Consider the following 17,985-nt stretch of genomic DNA (forward strand, 5'->3'; position numbering starts at 1 on the left):
TGAGTTTGGCATATTTATTAGAGACTGTCTAGTGTTTTAATACACTAGACAGAAGCCCAAAGCACGTCTCACTCCACCACCATTTTCATCTAATCAGCTGAGTTTCAATAAATACCACTCAACAGATACTAATCAACTTATCTTTTTTCTCATCATTCCCCTCGTCATCCACGCCCCACCTGCAGAGGCTCCATGTCCCACAGTTTGAGAATCATTATGTTAAAAACATCTCAGGGGAATTTTCCCAGTAGAACCAGTTAAAGCTATTGAAACTACTGCAAAAGTACAGCATTCCTAATTAAATAGGTTTTCAAAACAAAGTGGCACTTTTTCTTTCTGCATCTTCCACCTGTGCACGCCACTTCAGTGCGCGGTCCTGAGTTGGACCTTCATGCGATAAGGGCTGGGAGTCAAAGTGGCTCCAAAGACTGGAGTGAAGTCTGGTTCTCCTGCGTCCTCGGGCCAGATGAACTTGAACTTCCTCAGCAGAGTCACCATCATGAGGAAGAGCTCCATACGAGCCAGACCCTCCCCGAGACACACCCGAGGACCTGAGGCATCGAAAAAGACCGCAAAATTATCAAAAACACATTAGTTGAACTGCCCATGTCTGTGCTGTTACTCAGTGTGTTTATGCTCATCTACCTGCAGAGAAAGGCATGAAGGCCTCTGGTTTAACAAACTCTCCTTTGTCATCAAGGAAGTTTTCAGGGTTGAATTCATGAGGGAATTTCCACTGTCCCTCCTCGCTGAGCACTGAGGTCAGATTCTCGATGATCATTGTTCCCTGAGGACGAAATCAACCTCAAAACCATTAAGGATGCTCGTCACTTTATTGCCTCTACCTATTTAACCAGCTGGCCCTTACCTTGGGAATGGAATAGCCCATCAGCTCTGTGTCTTTAGTGGTGCAGTGGAAGACACTGAGAGGAACAGTGTTGGCAACTCTCTGTATCTCGTGAATCACAGCCTGGATGAAGACAAGACATTTTCTGTGCTTATCTGACTCTGAGCAATTTTTAAGTACTTTGACATAAAAACACAACAGAAATTTGAGGCTGCAGACGTGGGGACCTCCCTATAAGCCACAGACAGGATGCAGTATTGATGAGATCATTTCAGCTGATGTAACAGGGTCACGTGGACTATCACATGCCTTTGGCAGTGCCAGGAAATCCAATCCTATCTAATCTTCACAGTCATGTGATGAAACACTCCTGCCATCACATGATTGTTAGGTGTAACCCACATGTTCAGATGTGCAAGCCCTCCATGCAGCCAGAGCTGCATTTTATTGTGTTTGTAAGCCAGGGGTTTGTTAGGGAAAGGGTGTTCCTAACATCCTTCCTACCTTTCCTGGTACTTCCTAACTGCAGTCTGTAACCAGGACATTATGCAAAACAAGCTTTTAAATTACAATATAATTCTTTCAAAGTAGGCGAACATGACCCTGTTGGCTGAGCGCGTATGTTTCTTATAAAATCAGTGGGTTTCCTGTGGCTCAGCAGGTAGAGCAGTTTGTGTGAATGTTAATGAGAAAGCACGTAAAACAATAGGAAAAAGTGTGAAAGGGTGGATGTGGCATGTGGTGCTCCACGCTATATAAGAACTAGCCCATTTACCATGTTAGACTTTCTAAATATTCTGGAGCATGAACCTGACACTCAATGTTTGTGACAGCGCACGACGACAGAGAGGTTACTCTCCCTGCTAGCTGACACTGCTGTGGACCATCAGTCTAATGTTCTGCTTTAAATAAACAGTTACCTGATGTGGAAACATAAAACTCCTTTGTCAACGTCATCACACAGCAGCCTTACTGGATTTTATGCATTAAGGTAAAACACGTTTGTGTTTCATGTCTAATGAAAACGTTCAAACATCATAGTTCACAGTGTGGAAAAAGGTCATGATGATTCTGCAATATGATTTCGACATGAAACGCTCTTTTTATTATGAGTAGACCAGTTCCAGTCAAACCAGTTCTTTCTACAACAATGGAGGCTCCACGGTTGGGTGGATTTCCTGAAAAGAAGCTGTTTAAATGCATCACCTAATGTTATTAATGATGACCAAAACTGGTCTGAGTTTTTGGGTCTGTTGCCAATATAAACCAACATAAACTGTTTTGAGAAATGAGGAGATTCAGGCTGATATTTATTCTGTTTTCCACCTACTGCTTGTCCTGGAGCCATTGTCTTATTGTGCATTTGTGTGTTCTCTTTTTATGATTACCTGTAGGACTTGCTATTCTGTTTAACAATGCCTGCCATATAAAAAGGCAATTATAAGTAGAAATCTGTCTGATACACAGTACCTGTGTGTAAGGCATCTTGTGTCTGTCCTCAAAACTGGCCCGATACTTCCCTCCCAACACGTCGTCTATCTCCTGCTGACATCTTTCTGTGCAGGAGGGATAACACCACACATTAAATTCCACATTTCAGATATCTGTAGGTGAGACGAAGGCAGACTACACGCAAGTAATGTAACACTACAGCATTAGGCCTGAAGAGATGGAACCTTCTGCATTCATTCAATTTGTCTTCAACCTTTAATATGAGATGAATTCAGTTAAGTTTGTCTCTCCTATGTTAAGTTAATATAACGAGCATATAGAATATAGAATGCTGGGTCATAGTAATAATGGTTGTTCGTGTAACTGTGTAACAAAAGCCACACAGCTAAAAGTCGTGAACATGTGGGACGGGCATGGCCCCTTTTGCTGCTCGGGTGTGGCTCAGGCTAGATTGTATAATGTGAAGGTTAAAGTACAAGTGAACACCTGGAAAACCTCGAGCAGGACCACAGACACCAATGACAAATAACCATAATATGTCTTATTTACATGGTAAAATGGTCAATGGCCTGTATTTGTATAGCGCTTTACTAGTCCCTTAGGACCCCAAAGTGCTTTACACATTCAGTCATCCACCCATTCACACACTGGTGCAGGTTTACCTTGTATGTGTGGGTAGTTCATAAGGTAAAGGAAAGCAGTAAGGAGGGTGTTGGAGGTGGTGTCAGTCCCAGCAAGGTGAAGATCTAAAGCATTCATAATGAGCTTCTCCTCTGAGAATGAAGACCCATCATTGCTTCGCTAAAAAGAGGGAAATAATGAATATGATAGAAATGCCTTCAGCTCTTTACATTTAAAACAAAATAATTTTAAACATTTTTAACCATCTTGTGAACTAAAACTATTCAAATATCTCCTTTTGCAAAAGTGCAGGTTGAATAAACTCAAATCATTTTTATATTTTGTATACTGAAAATAGAGGAGATGTGATTCTTTTCACACTCACTCACCTTCTCCAGTTCATCCAGATAGCAGTCAATAAAATCTCGTGGCTCTCCAGGTACTCTGGTCTTCTTGTGCTCATTGATCAAACCAATTGCAATTTTCTTTAAAGTCTAAAAAGAAAAAGTAGTCACTGACAGTTTGAACAAATTTACTTCTTCCTGCTGGTAAAGTGAAAATTGAATTACCTCTATATTCTCAAAGGCCTTTTGGAAGGGCAGTGGCAGGTTACGAATTATGGGGAAAGTGTCATAGAGCTGAAACGAAAGATACGAGAGTTAAATGGGATTGTGTGTGTGGGGGGGAAATCACGTTTTTTTCTTTTGTTCAGTGCTACTTCTAAGGTTAGCGTGCAAACATACCAAAGGTACACGGTGACTATAGTAAATGTATCAAGCAACTTAAAGAAGTCCAGACGCTTTTTCTTTGCAAACTCCTTTGACTACGATGACCTGGATGACTGAGAACCTTCACAGACATAAATGTATAAATGTGTACACACAGAGCTTAGTTTTGTTATCAGTGGAATTGTCGCCATAAAACTTCAGCCATGACAGGATTCCTAAGTAAGTACTATTACATGGGAAACATGCTTTTCCTCACCATAGCCCACGGTCCATTGGCCATCTTGATATTCTCAGTGAAGCACTGAACAATCTGTTTGATTAGCGCATCATCATACTCGTAGCGTGTAGAAAACAGGACCTGGCAGATGATGTTGGAAGCCGCATTGTGAAACATAACTTGAGGACTCATGGTTTTACCTGTAGAAGAGATTATTCAACAGAACAAAATTTTACAAGAATGCAAAGTAAACAACAGCGAATGCAATGTCGTTGTGGTCACAGACGGACCTACCAACACTGTCTTCCAAGGTTCTAACGATGTATTTTATCTCTTCATGAATCCTGTCCTCCATCGAGTTCTTCCCCAGACCAAAGTTCCTCAAAGTCATCAAAGAAAAGCGACGATGTTCCCTCCAATTAGAGCCATAATCGACCAAAATTACTCCTAAAACAGATTTATCAGCACAAAGGGAAATGAGATCATTTACTTTCTGGACTGTGTCATCTTTTATTATGTTCCACATTCATTAATAGAACTCTGTTTACATGGATTGTTCACATGGTCCAGCATGTGTGCTGCACCGTTGTGATGAAGAGGAGTATTCTACAAAGAGATACCAGCAAAAGGTGAATTTCCTAACCCATGTTGTCCCAGCATGCTTATCTCAAACTGGGTGTTTTCCCTCATGCATGCAGTAAATAATAATACACTAAAACTTTAAGCCACAGAATCTAGTATATGCTCATGTATTACTGGATTTTTTGTTTGTTTTGTTTTATTTAATTTTTTGTTTTAGGAACTGATGGTAAAATGTGTGTGAACACAACGTATCATGTGATAGATAACGTCTCTTCTACCTTTACTCTTGGTGAAATCATTAACAAACAAGTCTTGGGGTCGTCCAGCAAAATCAACAGCCTTAGTCACCATCGCCTCCTTTACGGCCTTCAGCCCATTGATGACTACAGCTGGTTTACGGCCGATGAAAATACTGTAGACATCTCCATAAGACTTCCTCAGCTGGGAGGGAACAAAATGACATATCAGATTTTGAAATTTTTGTCCAGTAATTTCAGTTATGTGTTGTTTTCTGTGGAGAGAAATAAGCATCAAATGCACTAATCCTGAACATTTCATGGAGGCATACAGAGGAAGCCCACGTGTTTACAGTGGGACATGAACGCAGCTTGCATTTGTGGATCTGTGCAAAGTTGGCAGCGTGAAATTTGTCTCAAGACTCCACCTGACCACGTGACTGATCAGATGATTCGTGCACGTGCATTTCATGTTTTCTAAGCAAGTGGGAGTGAAGCAACGTGTAGTTTTAGAAATATGTGTATGCACAAACAGCTTTCTGAAGGAGAGCGTTGTCCAATTCCTGAAGCTGGAATTAATAAATGAAGTTATAAATCAGTTAATATACATCTGTATTTATTCAGGTCTGGGCAAACACATTTGTAAAATAGTTTGACCTGGTGTAAAATTGCTTTGTATTTGTGTGTGGATAGAAGCACGCATTACACACTGCACATATTAGTAAATATTACTTTACGCTTGCAGAGCATACCATATGCATTTGTTAAAGACACATTTGTCTCTGTAGTTTGATGACCTGCAGGGAAACAAAAAACGAATGCAGTATAAGCAAACGTTAGCAGTGATGAGACCAAAGGATTTCAGTGTTTCACTCACATTTGATGTTGGTCAGTTTTAAAAACGGAGCAGAGTGTGTCTCATTTGTAGAGATGCATGTGGTTCTTTTCTCATGTAGCACTGTCACATGACATTTCTTAAACGATAAGCTGAAGATTGATCTATATACAGTGATGGTTGCAGGGGGTTTAAACTATGCTAAACTATCTTGTAATCACATAAGGAGCTCACTATAGTGTAAGAACTAGAGATGGCACGATACCACTTTTTTATGTCCGATACCGATACCGATATCATAAATTTGGATATCTGCCGATACCGATATGAATCCGATATAGTGTGTTTTTTAATCAATAAAACAGTTTTTTTTAATATCTTGCTGCATTTTGTATAAGTTCATACTCAAGTTTAAATAAACAACAACACTAAAGCTATTCTGTTATACCTGTGTGTAAAAAAATACACTGCACCCAAAATATTTCATAGTTCAGCAACACTGATCAATCTAATAAACGTAAACCTAGTCTATCCTCCCTATTCTGGTATTTTAAAGAGTACTTAGCTGAAATATTAAGCAACCTAACTAACAGGGTTGCAAACTCCCAGCAAAAAAAAAAAAAAAAAAAAAAAAAAAAACCACCCCCCACCCTCCACCTCATGATGCTTAATCGATGTAATTAACTTTAATTTGATGCAGGGTGAAAAATATGCACAGAAATAAATTATTTTTCAAGAATAATTAAATAGATTCAACATCTTTCTTCAACACAACTGCAGGCTGCACAGATGGTACTTTCCCAAAGGAAAAAGTACTATAGCTTACTAGGGTATATTAGACTTAACAATTACTATATACAGTAATGGACTTCTATATATTTTACATCAGATTAAAACTTTGGGTGTAAGATTCAGATAATTATTTATTAAAAGCTAGACATTTTAAATGATAATAAGAAAGAAAAGTATGTCTTTGTGCCCCCTTTTCCCTGTTAATGCCCTATCGGCCCCCCTGGCTAAACTTTGCTAGATCCGCCCCTGCACAGTTACCAGCCGTCAGCTGTATAGAAAAGGATCCTGGTCTAGAAAGTAATATTAAATAAATTCTAACAACAGCTTATCAAGCTTAAACGTGCTGCTGTTGCTCAGCCGCTGGTTTCCTCTTTCTGGTGCAAAGTGGGCCAAAAACAAAGAAGAGAGACGGACTCGCGACAGAAAAGCCGAACAGCTGATCATTAAGCAGTTTCACGATTGAAGTAGCAGCAGGAAGGGAGGGAGGTAGGGGCAGTCGCTCCATATATCGGTCGTTAAGCTCAACATGGGAATGCTTTACAAACATTCAGAGATGAACTTACACACTTGCTTTACTTTTCTCTGGGATAACTTCCTCGGAGATGAAAAGCTGGTTTGGTAGCGAGGCTACAAATACACGCAGCCGCTCTATCAGGTGACGCTACTGTTATGAGCCGAGTTACGCCATGTCGCAAGTTTTCTGAGGTGGTTTTTTTTTTTTTTTATATTTAATGGATCGGATTACATTTTTTATTTCTCACCGATATCTGATCCAGTAATTTAGGTCAGTATCGGACCGATCGGTCCATCTCTAGTAAGAACTTTGAATTTTAAAAGTGTTTCCTTTTACAGCCACAAGCATTGGTTTTGTCTTCGACAGCACAGTCAGGAAAAGCACACTAATGTTTTAGTATCTGAACATTTAGACCCATTTAGAACTAACAATCCATCAATAGGATAAAAAATATTATAGAAATTTTTATTTTATTGAACATTTTTTCTTACCCTCTCAAAGTCCTGTAAGGGGTTCTCCAAACTCAACTGCAAAGTGTTCCCCACCAGGGGAAGGACTGGGGGTCCCGGTGGGAAGTTCTTCGGCCTCTTGGATTTGAGTTGAAGAATAAGAAATAAAAGGCAGAGGCATAGCAGTGCAATTGAAACTAACATGGTGAGATGATTTGGACTGCACTGTGAAAAAGTATTAGTTATTACTGATCTTTGGCTCTCTTCCACAGCATTGACTTGAAATGAGAGGAGTAGCTGGCAGACCCACATTTAAATATGTAGCTCAGCCCTCTTCTAGCTACACACCTTGAGATTTGTGTGAAAGGTGAAACACAGCGTGATAAAGACAGAGCACATTGCTCCACCACATTTAGCGTAATAGTGACAGGCTACTGTACAGCGGTATCAGATTTCCTTAAATATCACATAGTGCCAGGCAATTTTCTGTGTTTCATTTTCTTCCATTGTTTATAAAACAAATTTCAATACGAATGTCCTCATTTCTATGTGAAGAAGAAAGTGGAAGTACACTGGGTAAACTGACTAATCTACAAGAATTTGCTGTGACTTGATCTGAAAGAAAAGAGTGAAGGAGTCAGAATTTCCAGGTAAAAACCGAGCTGAACATGCTCAAACAGCAGAAAGCCTCACATAAGATCAGAAACTAAATAAACTTTGATATTCAGATACAAAGAGACAAAGCGCAAACAAGATTTAGATAAAAAGACCTGATTCTGTGTTTTATACATTTGTAACATACGTGTGGTTCTTATGTAGCACTGGCAACAATGATTGCAAAGCTGTGATATGGAACAACAATCATAAAATGAAAATGCATCCATGTACAATCATCACTCTAATGGCTTTAAAATATCAGTCTGCTGTTTTCAAAGTAATAAAGAACAAATGTTGAATGAACAAAAGAAAACACTGCATTTGTGTGAGTAAAAGGCCTGTTGGTTCATTGAGCTGTACAGGTGCTGAACTCTATACAGACAGCACGTTATGTAATCAGCTAAGTAGCACAGGGCCAGCTGCTGCTGAGCAACCAACTCATTTTATTGCAAGGATTTTGTAAGGTAGATGAGTCAGAGCAATGGTAAACATTACAGTTGCTTTGCAACAAAATCCTCACCTAGCTGCTCTTGCTAATGCTGCTAGCATTATGGAAACATTAAGGGTAGCAGAGTTACTGAAGTCCATCACATCAAGACTAAAGGAAACTTGTTAATGTTTGCAAGTGCTGCACTGCAGGGAGGACTTTATCGCTAAAGCGTGGCTGTAAAAGGTTGCAAGTCTAAGAATCCAAGAGATGCAGCTGGATCAAGTTGAGGATGTGCATTTCTTAAATAAGGGTTTCAGTAGATTCAATGAGAGTTCAAGGTTTCACGTCTGAAATAATCATTTTATAATCTTGCGTCTGATATTGAGTTTTAAGAGATTCTTTGCGAAATGTTTGGAGGCCTTTAATGATCATCAGCTTTTATGGCACAGTGAGAAGGTCTAGGACTTATAACTGACAAGAGCTCAGTTATATTGTTGTAAATAGACCAAGCTTAAAAACAACTTAGTTACATTTGATTTGGCTTTTCATTAAGAAAATGATTGAGGTGAAATGTTTGTTTGAAGTTTTGTTGGGCCAGAAACAATCTTTAATTTATGGAGTCATGAGCTAACAAATAAAGAACAGCTTGAAAATAAAACCTGATTCAAACTGCGGAACGTGTGAAATATACAAAACAAATGTGAGTTTCATACGTTTATTTCATATTTCACCAATGCAGTAGAAATAAGAAATGGATAAAAGTTTCCCAGATAACCTCCAACTAGGACTAACTGCTAGTTAATGTCCATCTGCACACCGCCTCACTGTGGCGTTCTGAGTTGGTTCTTCATGCGGTAAGGTTTGGGAGTCAGAGTGACCCCGTAGACTGGAGTGAAGTCTGGTTCTCCTGCGTCCTCGGGCCAGATGAACTTGAACTTCCTCAGCAGAGTCACCATCATGAGGAAGAGCTCCATACGAGCCAGACCCTCCCCGAGACACACCCGAGGACCTGAGGCATCGAAAAAGACCGCAAAATTATCAAAAACACATTAGTTGAACTGGCCATGTCTGTGCTGTTACTCAGTGTGTTTATGCTCATCTACCTGCAGAGAAAGGCATGAAGGCCTCTGGTTTAACAAACTCTCCTTTGTCATCAAGGAAGTTTTCAGGGTTGAATTCATGACGGAATTTCCACTGTCCCTCCTCGCTGAGCACTGAGGTCAGATTCTCGATGATCATTGTTCCCTGAGGACGAAATCAACCTCAAAACCATTAAGGATGCTCGTCGCTTTATTGCTCTACCCATTTAACCAGCTGGCCCTTACCTTGGGAATGGAATAGCCCATCAGCTCTGTGTCTTTAGTGGTGCAGTGGAAGACACTGAGAGGAACAGTGTTGGCAACTCTCTGTATCTCGTGAATCACAGCCTGGATGAAGACAAGACATTTCTCAAGCTTTGGCTTGGAGCAGAATGTATGTGTGCACCCAGAACCAGGTGGGCACCTTAAAAATAAGTTCAATAGTAAATAAAACTTTCCTGTATGGCACCTGCACATAGGGCATATGGTGTCTGTCCTCAAAACTGACCCGGTCTTTCCCTTCCAACACTCGGTCTATCTCCCACTGACACCGTTCTGCCAGAGCAGGACAACACATTACCATCTACACACTGCAGCCACCACAAGCAATGATACAGAACAACATTATACCAAATATATTCAGTGAATTAGCAATTGGCTGAAAATATTTGCTTTCCATTAATTGTCATAGTCTACAGCATACAGTGGCTTGCAAAAGTATTCGGCTCCCTCAAACTTTCCCACATTTTGTCACATTACAGCCACAAACATGAATCAATGTTATTGGAATTCCACGTGAAAGACCAATACAAAGTGGTGTACACGTGAGAAGTGGAACGAAAATCATACATGAGTCCAAACAAGTTTTACAAATAAATAACTGCAAAGTGGTTTGTGTGTAATTATTCAGCCCCTTTGGTCTGAGCGCACCTGTGTGTAATCTAATGTCAGTACAAATACAGCTGCTCTGTGACGGCCTCAGAGGTTGTCTAAGAGAATATTGGGAGCAACAACACCATGAAGTCCAAAGAACACACCAGACAGGTCAGGGATAAAGTTATTGAGAAATTTAAAGCAGGCTTAGGCTACAAAAAGATTTCCCAAGCCTTGAACATCCCACGGAGCACTGTTCAAGCGATCATTCAGAAATGGAAGGAGTATGGCACAACTGTAAACCTACCAAGACAAGGCCGTCCACCAAAACTCACAGGCCGAACAAGGAGAGCGCTGATCAGAAATGCAGCCAAGAGGCCCATGGTGACTCTGGACGAGCTGCAGAGATCTACAGCTCAGGTGGGGGAATCTGTCCATAGGACAACTATTAGTCGTGCACTGCACAAAGTTGGCCTTTATGGAAGAGTGGCAAGAAGAAAGCCATTGTTAACAGAAAACCATAAGAAGTCACGTTTGCAGTTTGCCACTAGCCATGTGGGGGACACAGCAAACATGTGGAAGAAGGTGCTCTGGTCAGATGAGACCAAAATGGAACTTTTTGGCCAAAATGCAAAACGCTATGTGTGGCGGAAAACTAACGCTGCACATCACTCTGAACACACCATCCCCACTGTCAAATATGGTGGTGGCAGCATCATATCCATGTGTTAGAATGGCCCAGTCAAAGTCCAGATCTAAATCCAATCGAGAATCTGTGGCAAGATCTGAAAACTGCTGTTCACAAACGCTGTCCATCTAATCTGACTGAGCTGGAGCTGTTTTGCAAAGAACAATGGGCAAGACTTTCAGTCCGTAGATGTGCAAATCTGGTAGAGACATACCCTAAAAGACTGGCAGCTGTAACTGCAGCAAAAGGTGTTTCTACAAAGTATTGACTCAGGGGGCTGAATAATTACGCACACCCCACTTTGCAGTTATTTATTTGTAAAAAATGTTTGGAATCATGTATGATTTTCGTTCCACTTCTCACGTGTACACCACTTTGTATTGGTCTTTCACCTGGAATTTCAATAACATTGATTCATGTTTGTGGCTGTAATGTGACAAAATGTGGGAAAGGGGGCCGAATACTTTTGCAAGCCACTGTATAAGTGGCATGTGGCACACAAAGGTAATTGCAACCAATTTTAAATGGACAAATATAAGTTGAACTGAAAGAAAAAAAGAAAATGTGCAGGTTTACCTTGTACGTGCGGATAGTTCATAAGGTAAAGAAATCCAGTAAGTAGGGTGTTGGATGTTGTGTCAGCGCCAGCAAAGTGAAGGTCTAAAGCGTACAGACAGATCCAGTCTTCTGAAAATGAAGACCTATCATCGCCTCTCTGAATCAGAGGAATGATTTCAAGATGTATGTAAATAAGGAAATTCAACTTTGTTGTTACAGGGTGAAAAGGTCACAGCCATATGTGTAGTCTCCTTAATGTAAAATCTATTTCTTCTAATTATTTTAAATGTAATCAATTGCTATATTAGAATATCTGGGATAGTAAACTCCTCATTTCACACACACCTTCTCCAGTTCATCCAGATAGCAGTCAACAAAGTCCCGTGGGTCTCCGGGACCTCGGGTCTTCTTGTGCTCTCTTATAAACTCATTTACAAGATTTTCAACTGTCTAAAAAAACACAAGTAACTATGAATGTATTAGCACTGACCTTTTCTTATTATTGATGTAATACACAGAGTATTTCAATGTAATTAAAGGGATTTTAAATGTTACCTCTGCATTCTTGAAGGCTTTCATGAAGGGCAGTGGTAAGTAACGAATTAAAGGAAAAGAGTCGTACAGCTGCAAAGAAGGACAATCGTTTATTTTCCTTTATCCTTCAGTTGTAACAGAAGATGGTTACAGGACGCTGCATTTCCAATAATTAAGTAATTTCTTTTATTTTATCAGACCTGAATGCTGTTTTACTCACCATAGCCCACGGGCCATTGGCTATCTTGGAGTTCTCAGTGAAGCACTGAACAATCATTTTGATTAGTGCGTTGTCATACTCGTAGCGTCTAGCGAACAGGACCTGGCAGATGATGTTGGACGCTGCATTGTGAAACATAACTTGAGGACTCATGGTTTTACCTGTGGGAGGCGTAATGTAAGTTATAAAAACCAAAGGAATACACAAGAACAACAGAAACAACAGCACAATGGACAATTCTATGTAATTGATATACCAATGCTCTTTTCCAGGGTACTGACGGTGAATGTAATCTCTTCATGAATCCTGTCCTCCATTGAGTTCTTCCCCAAACCAAAGTTCCTCAAAGTCATCAAAGCAAAGCGACGATGTTCCCTCCAACCAGAGCCGTAATCTGCCAGAATAACCCCTACAACAAGTTCACCAACACAAAAGGGGAACAACAAACTTAGGAATCATCGATTTGAACATTTGATGATCATCACTGTTCTGTTCTAAAATGGTAAATGGCCTGTATTTGTATAGCTCTTTACTCATCCTTAAGGACCCCAAAGTGCTTTACACATCCAGTCATCCACCCATTCACACGCTGGTGATACACACGCTACATTGTAGCCACAGCTGCCCTGGGGCACACTGACAGAGGCGAGGCTGCCGAACCCTCTGACCACCACCAGTAGGCAACGGGTGAAGTGTCTTGCCCAAGGACACAACGACCGAGACTGTCCAAGCCGGGGCTCAAACCGGCAGCCTTCCGATTACAAGGCGACCTCCCAACTCTTGAGCCACGATCGCCCTAGAACTCTAAATTGTGTTAATGTAGAGAAAATTCACTGAAAATCGCTGGGTGACAGGTATAAACTGCAGGTCTCCAAAAGTTGAATCTGTTCATATGGCCGTAGCGTTTTGTGGGAGAAACGTTTCGTCACTCATCCAGGTGACTTCTTCAGTCTCAGCTGACTGCAGGTTTCCCCAATCTTATAAACAGTACATTTGCATAATGACTGAAACCAGCCCACTGAAGGAACAATGGGCTGTGAGGTCAGTTCCTTAATCATAATTATGCAAATTCCCATGACCATTGATCAACAATCACCGACCAAAACCCACTGATCAAAGAACACTGATCAAAGAACACTGATCAATGGCCATGAGTACCATTCACAGAGAGTTGGGGAATGGCTGCAATCACAGCATTGTAACATGGTGACAGATGTACCTTTAGGCCCCCTCCTCCATTCAGAGATGGTCTTTCCCTTTTCACGTAAATGGCCTCCTTGACTCCGCACTCAAACCAGCGTTCTTCCCTGTCCAGGATGTGTACATCTTCATCGTTGAAAGAGTGTCCACTGGCCTGTAGGTGTAAATAGACTGCAGAGTCCTGGCCTGACGAGGTAGCTCTTCTGTGTTGTGCCATCCGCTTCACCAGAGGTTGTTTGGTTTCCCCGATGTATAAATCCTGGCAATCCTCCTGGCACTTAACAGCGTACACTATGTTACTCTGTTTGTGTCGGGGGACCCGATCCTTGGGGTGGACCAGTTTTTGACGCAGCGTGTTTTGGGGTTTAAAAGCCACAGAGACCCGGTGTTTAGAAAAAATGCGTCTCAACTGTTCCGATACTCCTGACACATATGGGAACACTACAGGTTTTCGCTTGGGCAGCGGTTGTCCTTCTCTCCTGGATCGGCTGGAGCTTTCTTTAGGTGCCTTTCCCGCTTTGACAAAAGTCCAGCTGGGATAACCACATTTACTCAGGGCCTTCTTGATGTGCTGTTCTTCTGCCTCCCTGGCCACTGTGTCAGTGGGGATGGTGTTCGCTCTGTGTTGTAGCGTCCTGATGACACCTGGTTTGTGCTCCAGTGGATGATGAGAGTCAAACCTTAGATACTGATCCGTATTTGTACGTTTACGGTACACGTCAGCCTTTAGATGTCCCCCATTACTGATGGAAATCTCACAGTCTAAGAAGGCTAACCTGCCACTTTTCATATCCTCCCTGGTGAATTTGATGTGTTGGTCCACCGAGTTAATGTGATCCGTGAATTGTGGTACGTCCTGAGATTTGATTTTCACCCAGGTGTCATCCACATATCTGAACCAATGGCTTGGTGGTGTTCCAGGGTAGGATAGCAAAGCCCTCTTTTCCACTTCTTCTATGTACTGCAGTCAGACCTTTTTAGTACCATTACACTTTACAGAGTCATGCTGATGGTACACATGCAGAATCTAGTTTGGGATCGTCGTGTTAACAGTGCCAAACTACACAACTGGACATTGTCAGCAAAGTTGGTCTTTTGAATCAGTTAAGGATATATATATATATATATATATATATATATATATGTATGTATATATATATATGTGTGTGTGTGTGTGTGTGTATATATATATATCATTATTATATATATAATATATATTATAATCACATATATATCTGCAGTATAGTCAGTCACCTCTGATTATTTCTCAGTTGCAGTGAATAGAAAAACTGTAGGAAACTAAACAGAAGAAAGAAGAAGAGAAATAACAATTTAACATAAACCAGTGACACACTCCAGGGCCTGATAAACCCTGGCAGGGCCTCCTTGGATGATGGTGACAATGGCCGAAACACCTGATGATGTGTCCCAATTTAAAATGATAATCTAGATCGATGTCTAATCCCTAAACCTTACCAAGGAAGGAAAATGGCAGCTAAGCCTGGGTAAAAGACTGAAAGTGTCACAGTGGACAACTGTACCCTCAAACACACAATAATAACATGGACTGAACCACCACTCACAACCACTAGCACTTTATATAGCCTCTGTAGAAATTATCCACATATCTCACTTATCCTAACTGCACTACTGTATAGTTCTGTGTAAATAATCATTCTGTACATACAATAATTTTTAATCCTACAACTGTTTATAACTTGCATAGTTCACATTTCTGTATAGCTGTATATCTCAGATTTCTGTATAGTTTTTATTTCATATTTATATCCTGTTCATAGCCTGTACATAGCTTGTACTCACTACAGCCTGTACATACTTATAGTTATAGAATATTCATAACATACTTCACACCGTGTACATTATAACATACCATAATAGACCCATTTCTGTAATATACTTACACATCTCTATTATTGCTAATATATATTGTAATATATCTATATCACGGCTAAAGCACTTCTGGATAGATGCAAACTGCATTTCGTTGCCCTGTACCTGTGACATGTGCAATGACAATAAAATTGAATTCTAATTCTAATTCTAAATTCGTTGACCCAGCATTTTATGTTTATTATGATTATTTTCCTCTGATTTTGGTATTCTGTATCCCCCCCTTGTGTCCGGTTTGTGTTCTAGATTTCCTGTTTTATTCTGAAGGTCACTGTCTGTTGTCATTGTGTTCAGCTTGTGTCCTCCAGTCATCATGTGTATTAGGATCAGGTGTTCTTCCCTCCTGTGTGTGATTACCCGATTACCTTGTGTGTGCATATTTAGTGGGTGTCGGTCTGTGTTTGTTGTCGGCTCGTCTGTGTTTCTTGGTGTCCTATTCGTTAGTCTGCGTCTCTCTGCCTTTCACCCCGTTTCCTGATAATTTCAAATTTGCTCTTTATTTTTTCCCAGTTTAGGTTTCCGTCACTCTCATCACCAGTTGCTTGCTTGCATTTTGGGTCCTCATTCATCCACTACACGACTGCTGCCCCAGCCGTGACAGAAAGTTGACACATACAACGATGTGTGCTGCTGGCAAAGTTTCTGGGCTGCCTTTCCTCATAACAGCCATCCCTCAAGAGTCTCTCCATCTAAAGCAATCCATTATCAGCCCTTTTAACTGAGTACTCTGGAGTGATTCAGTAACCACTGCGAAAGGGCAGCTGACAATCAGAGACCAGATGATAGCTTGGAAAGACTGCTGACAGGAGGGAATAGACCCTAACGGAGCTTTGTTTGTCATGTTGTAAGAAACTGACAACAGCTATAATATATACAGAAACAGCATGGACATCTGCCTGTCTACAGTTTATTTTTAAGTTGTGCAATGGTAGTTCTGACATGGTATATTTGCTGCATTAATAGCTAGCTAGAGCTCCTGCTATAGATTGCCAGCATGTGGCAAAGATTATAAACTTTAGTTAAGTACTGAACATTTTAGCAATGGACATTAGCCTAAATCTACATGACTAAATGGAACACATTTTACAGTCAACAGGGCGTCTTGCCAAGCCAAGCGCAGAAGATGAGAGTTCTTCGACATCGACGAAATAGTCTCTGCCCTCTGCTCCATCTCACTGGCAATGTCCCTCAATATGCGTGATATGCTGGACATTTTCAGGTCAAAGACGGCCCCAGCAAAATGCCCAGGCACAAGCACTGTTATTCTTCTCCCCTGTGGCACCTAAAGTGTGCACGTAACATAAAGTGGCCAGCTCTCTGACCAATCAGAGAGCTCCTTACATCCCACAGTGTGGCTAATTTGCATTGCAGCATGATTTTTAAAATGAAGTTGCTAATCCAGATGCTAATCCAAATGTTAATTAATGAGCATATCACGCGTTAGTGAACAGAAAAGGAAAATGGATTTTAAAATGAGGAGTGGAAACGCCATTTTAAATTGTGTTTTTAAAAACACATTTTTGAAACTCATTGTTTTAATGTGGAATTCGAAAATGAATTTATTTATTCTTGAATTCATTATTTATGCAGAGAATTCTTTATTTCAGTGTGCGTGGCTCTTGTGGTCTTCCATACTTTATTTCTATTTTATTTTTAACTGTTTTGATTTTCTTTACCTTTTAAAAATGTAACTTGACCTGGAGAGCTCTGCACAAGAATTCCAGCGTGCATGGACTGCTGGTCCTGTACACAAATGGTAAATAAAAATCTTGAATGCTGAGCCAAATACCGACAAGATTGTTTTTCTCACTCCCCCCAATTTCTCTGCACTGTTTTATATAACATGTTTGAGTTTGTGTGGTATTTTATCTATCAAATTCCTATACTGATGGGTGGAGTGAAACACACACACAGTGTTTGGAGCTGGAATAGCACAAGTCGAGACAGGATCACAGTGAAAAACCTTTGGGTGTGGAGTGAATGTGCATTTCTGCACTCTTTGAAGAAACTGCAAGTTACAGCCACTGCAGCAGATTTACATCACGTGGTTTCACAGGACGTAGTCTGGACCTCAGCGCTGAGGAGAAGTTCAACCAGCTCTGCTTGCAGACCGGCATCCTTCCTGAAAATACTCTTCATCTTCCTAAAACCGGAACTTTTACATTGGTGGTGAAGTTCTACATAAAAACAGCCTGAAATACAAATTGATGTTACCTCACACTCTCCATGTTTCCTTCTACAGAGGAGTGTCCGCTTGAGTGTTTTGTCTGACTGATCTGTTGTTGATCGTCTCACCGACGCTGCATAAAGATCTGACACCATCTGTTATGGAAATGTGACTTAGCAACATCTGGAGCAGTTTTTAACAATAACAATGCAAAACTCTAGAATGTTTTTCTTCATTATTCATCCTTTATATGAAATAAACTGAAGAACATCCAGAACAACACAATTCACACGAGTATTTCACGATTCTCCACAACTGTGATCACCATTTTCTTTGTGTATTTGTAATAGTTTGAATAATTTCTAGTGTTGGACAGCTAAAACATGAATAAATAA

At 40.6% G+C, this 17,985-nt stretch overlaps 2 protein-coding genes across 4 annotated transcripts; both read right to left on the minus strand.

Annotated features, from left to right (window-relative positions):
- Nucleotides 1-7,537, minus strand: LOC116316378 (cytochrome P450 2J6-like). 3 transcript variants are annotated; one of them, XM_039609038.1, is made up of 11 exons: nt 7,316-7,537; nt 4,726-4,888; nt 4,160-4,312; nt 3,905-4,065; nt 3,513-3,558; nt 3,310-3,320; nt 2,962-3,100; nt 2,318-2,403; nt 869-970; nt 646-787; nt 1-551 (listed from the first exon to the last, which is right to left on the minus strand). In XM_039609038.1, exons 1-11 carry the CDS (start codon nt 7,475-7,477, stop codon nt 364-366), a joined length of 1,353 nt encoding a protein of 450 aa, XP_039464972.1. In that variant the 5' UTR covers nt 7,478-7,537; the 3' UTR covers nt 1-363. The 3 variants fall into 3 exon arrangements, with proteins under 3 accessions (XP_039464972.1, XP_039464971.1, XP_039464973.1); XM_039609037.1 differs by having other exon boundaries at nt 3,310-3,414; nt 3,490-3,558; XM_039609039.1 differs by lacking the exon at nt 7,316-7,537 and adding an exon at nt 6,874-6,984 and having other exon boundaries at nt 3,310-3,414; nt 3,490-3,558.
- A 1,644-nt stretch (nt 7,538-9,181) lies between these two features.
- LOC116316367 (cytochrome P450 2D15-like) lies at nt 9,182-17,651 on the minus strand. Its single transcript, XM_031734928.2, has 10 exons — nt 17,638-17,651; nt 12,569-12,759; nt 12,313-12,473; nt 12,114-12,182; nt 11,904-12,008; nt 11,577-11,715; nt 9,909-9,994; nt 9,686-9,787; nt 9,464-9,605; nt 9,182-9,369 (listed from the first exon to the last, which is right to left on the minus strand). The coding sequence occupies exons 1-10, from the start codon at nt 17,649-17,651 to the stop codon at nt 9,182-9,184; spliced, it is 1,197 nt and encodes a 398-aa protein (XP_031590788.2).
- Between the last annotated feature and the right edge of the window lie 334 nt (nt 17,652-17,985).

The sequence above is a fragment of the Oreochromis aureus genome, linkage group 3 (assembly GCF_013358895.1).
Source record: "Oreochromis aureus strain Israel breed Guangdong linkage group 3, ZZ_aureus, whole genome shotgun sequence".
NCBI classification, from domain to species: domain Eukaryota; kingdom Metazoa; phylum Chordata; class Actinopteri; order Cichliformes; family Cichlidae; genus Oreochromis; species Oreochromis aureus.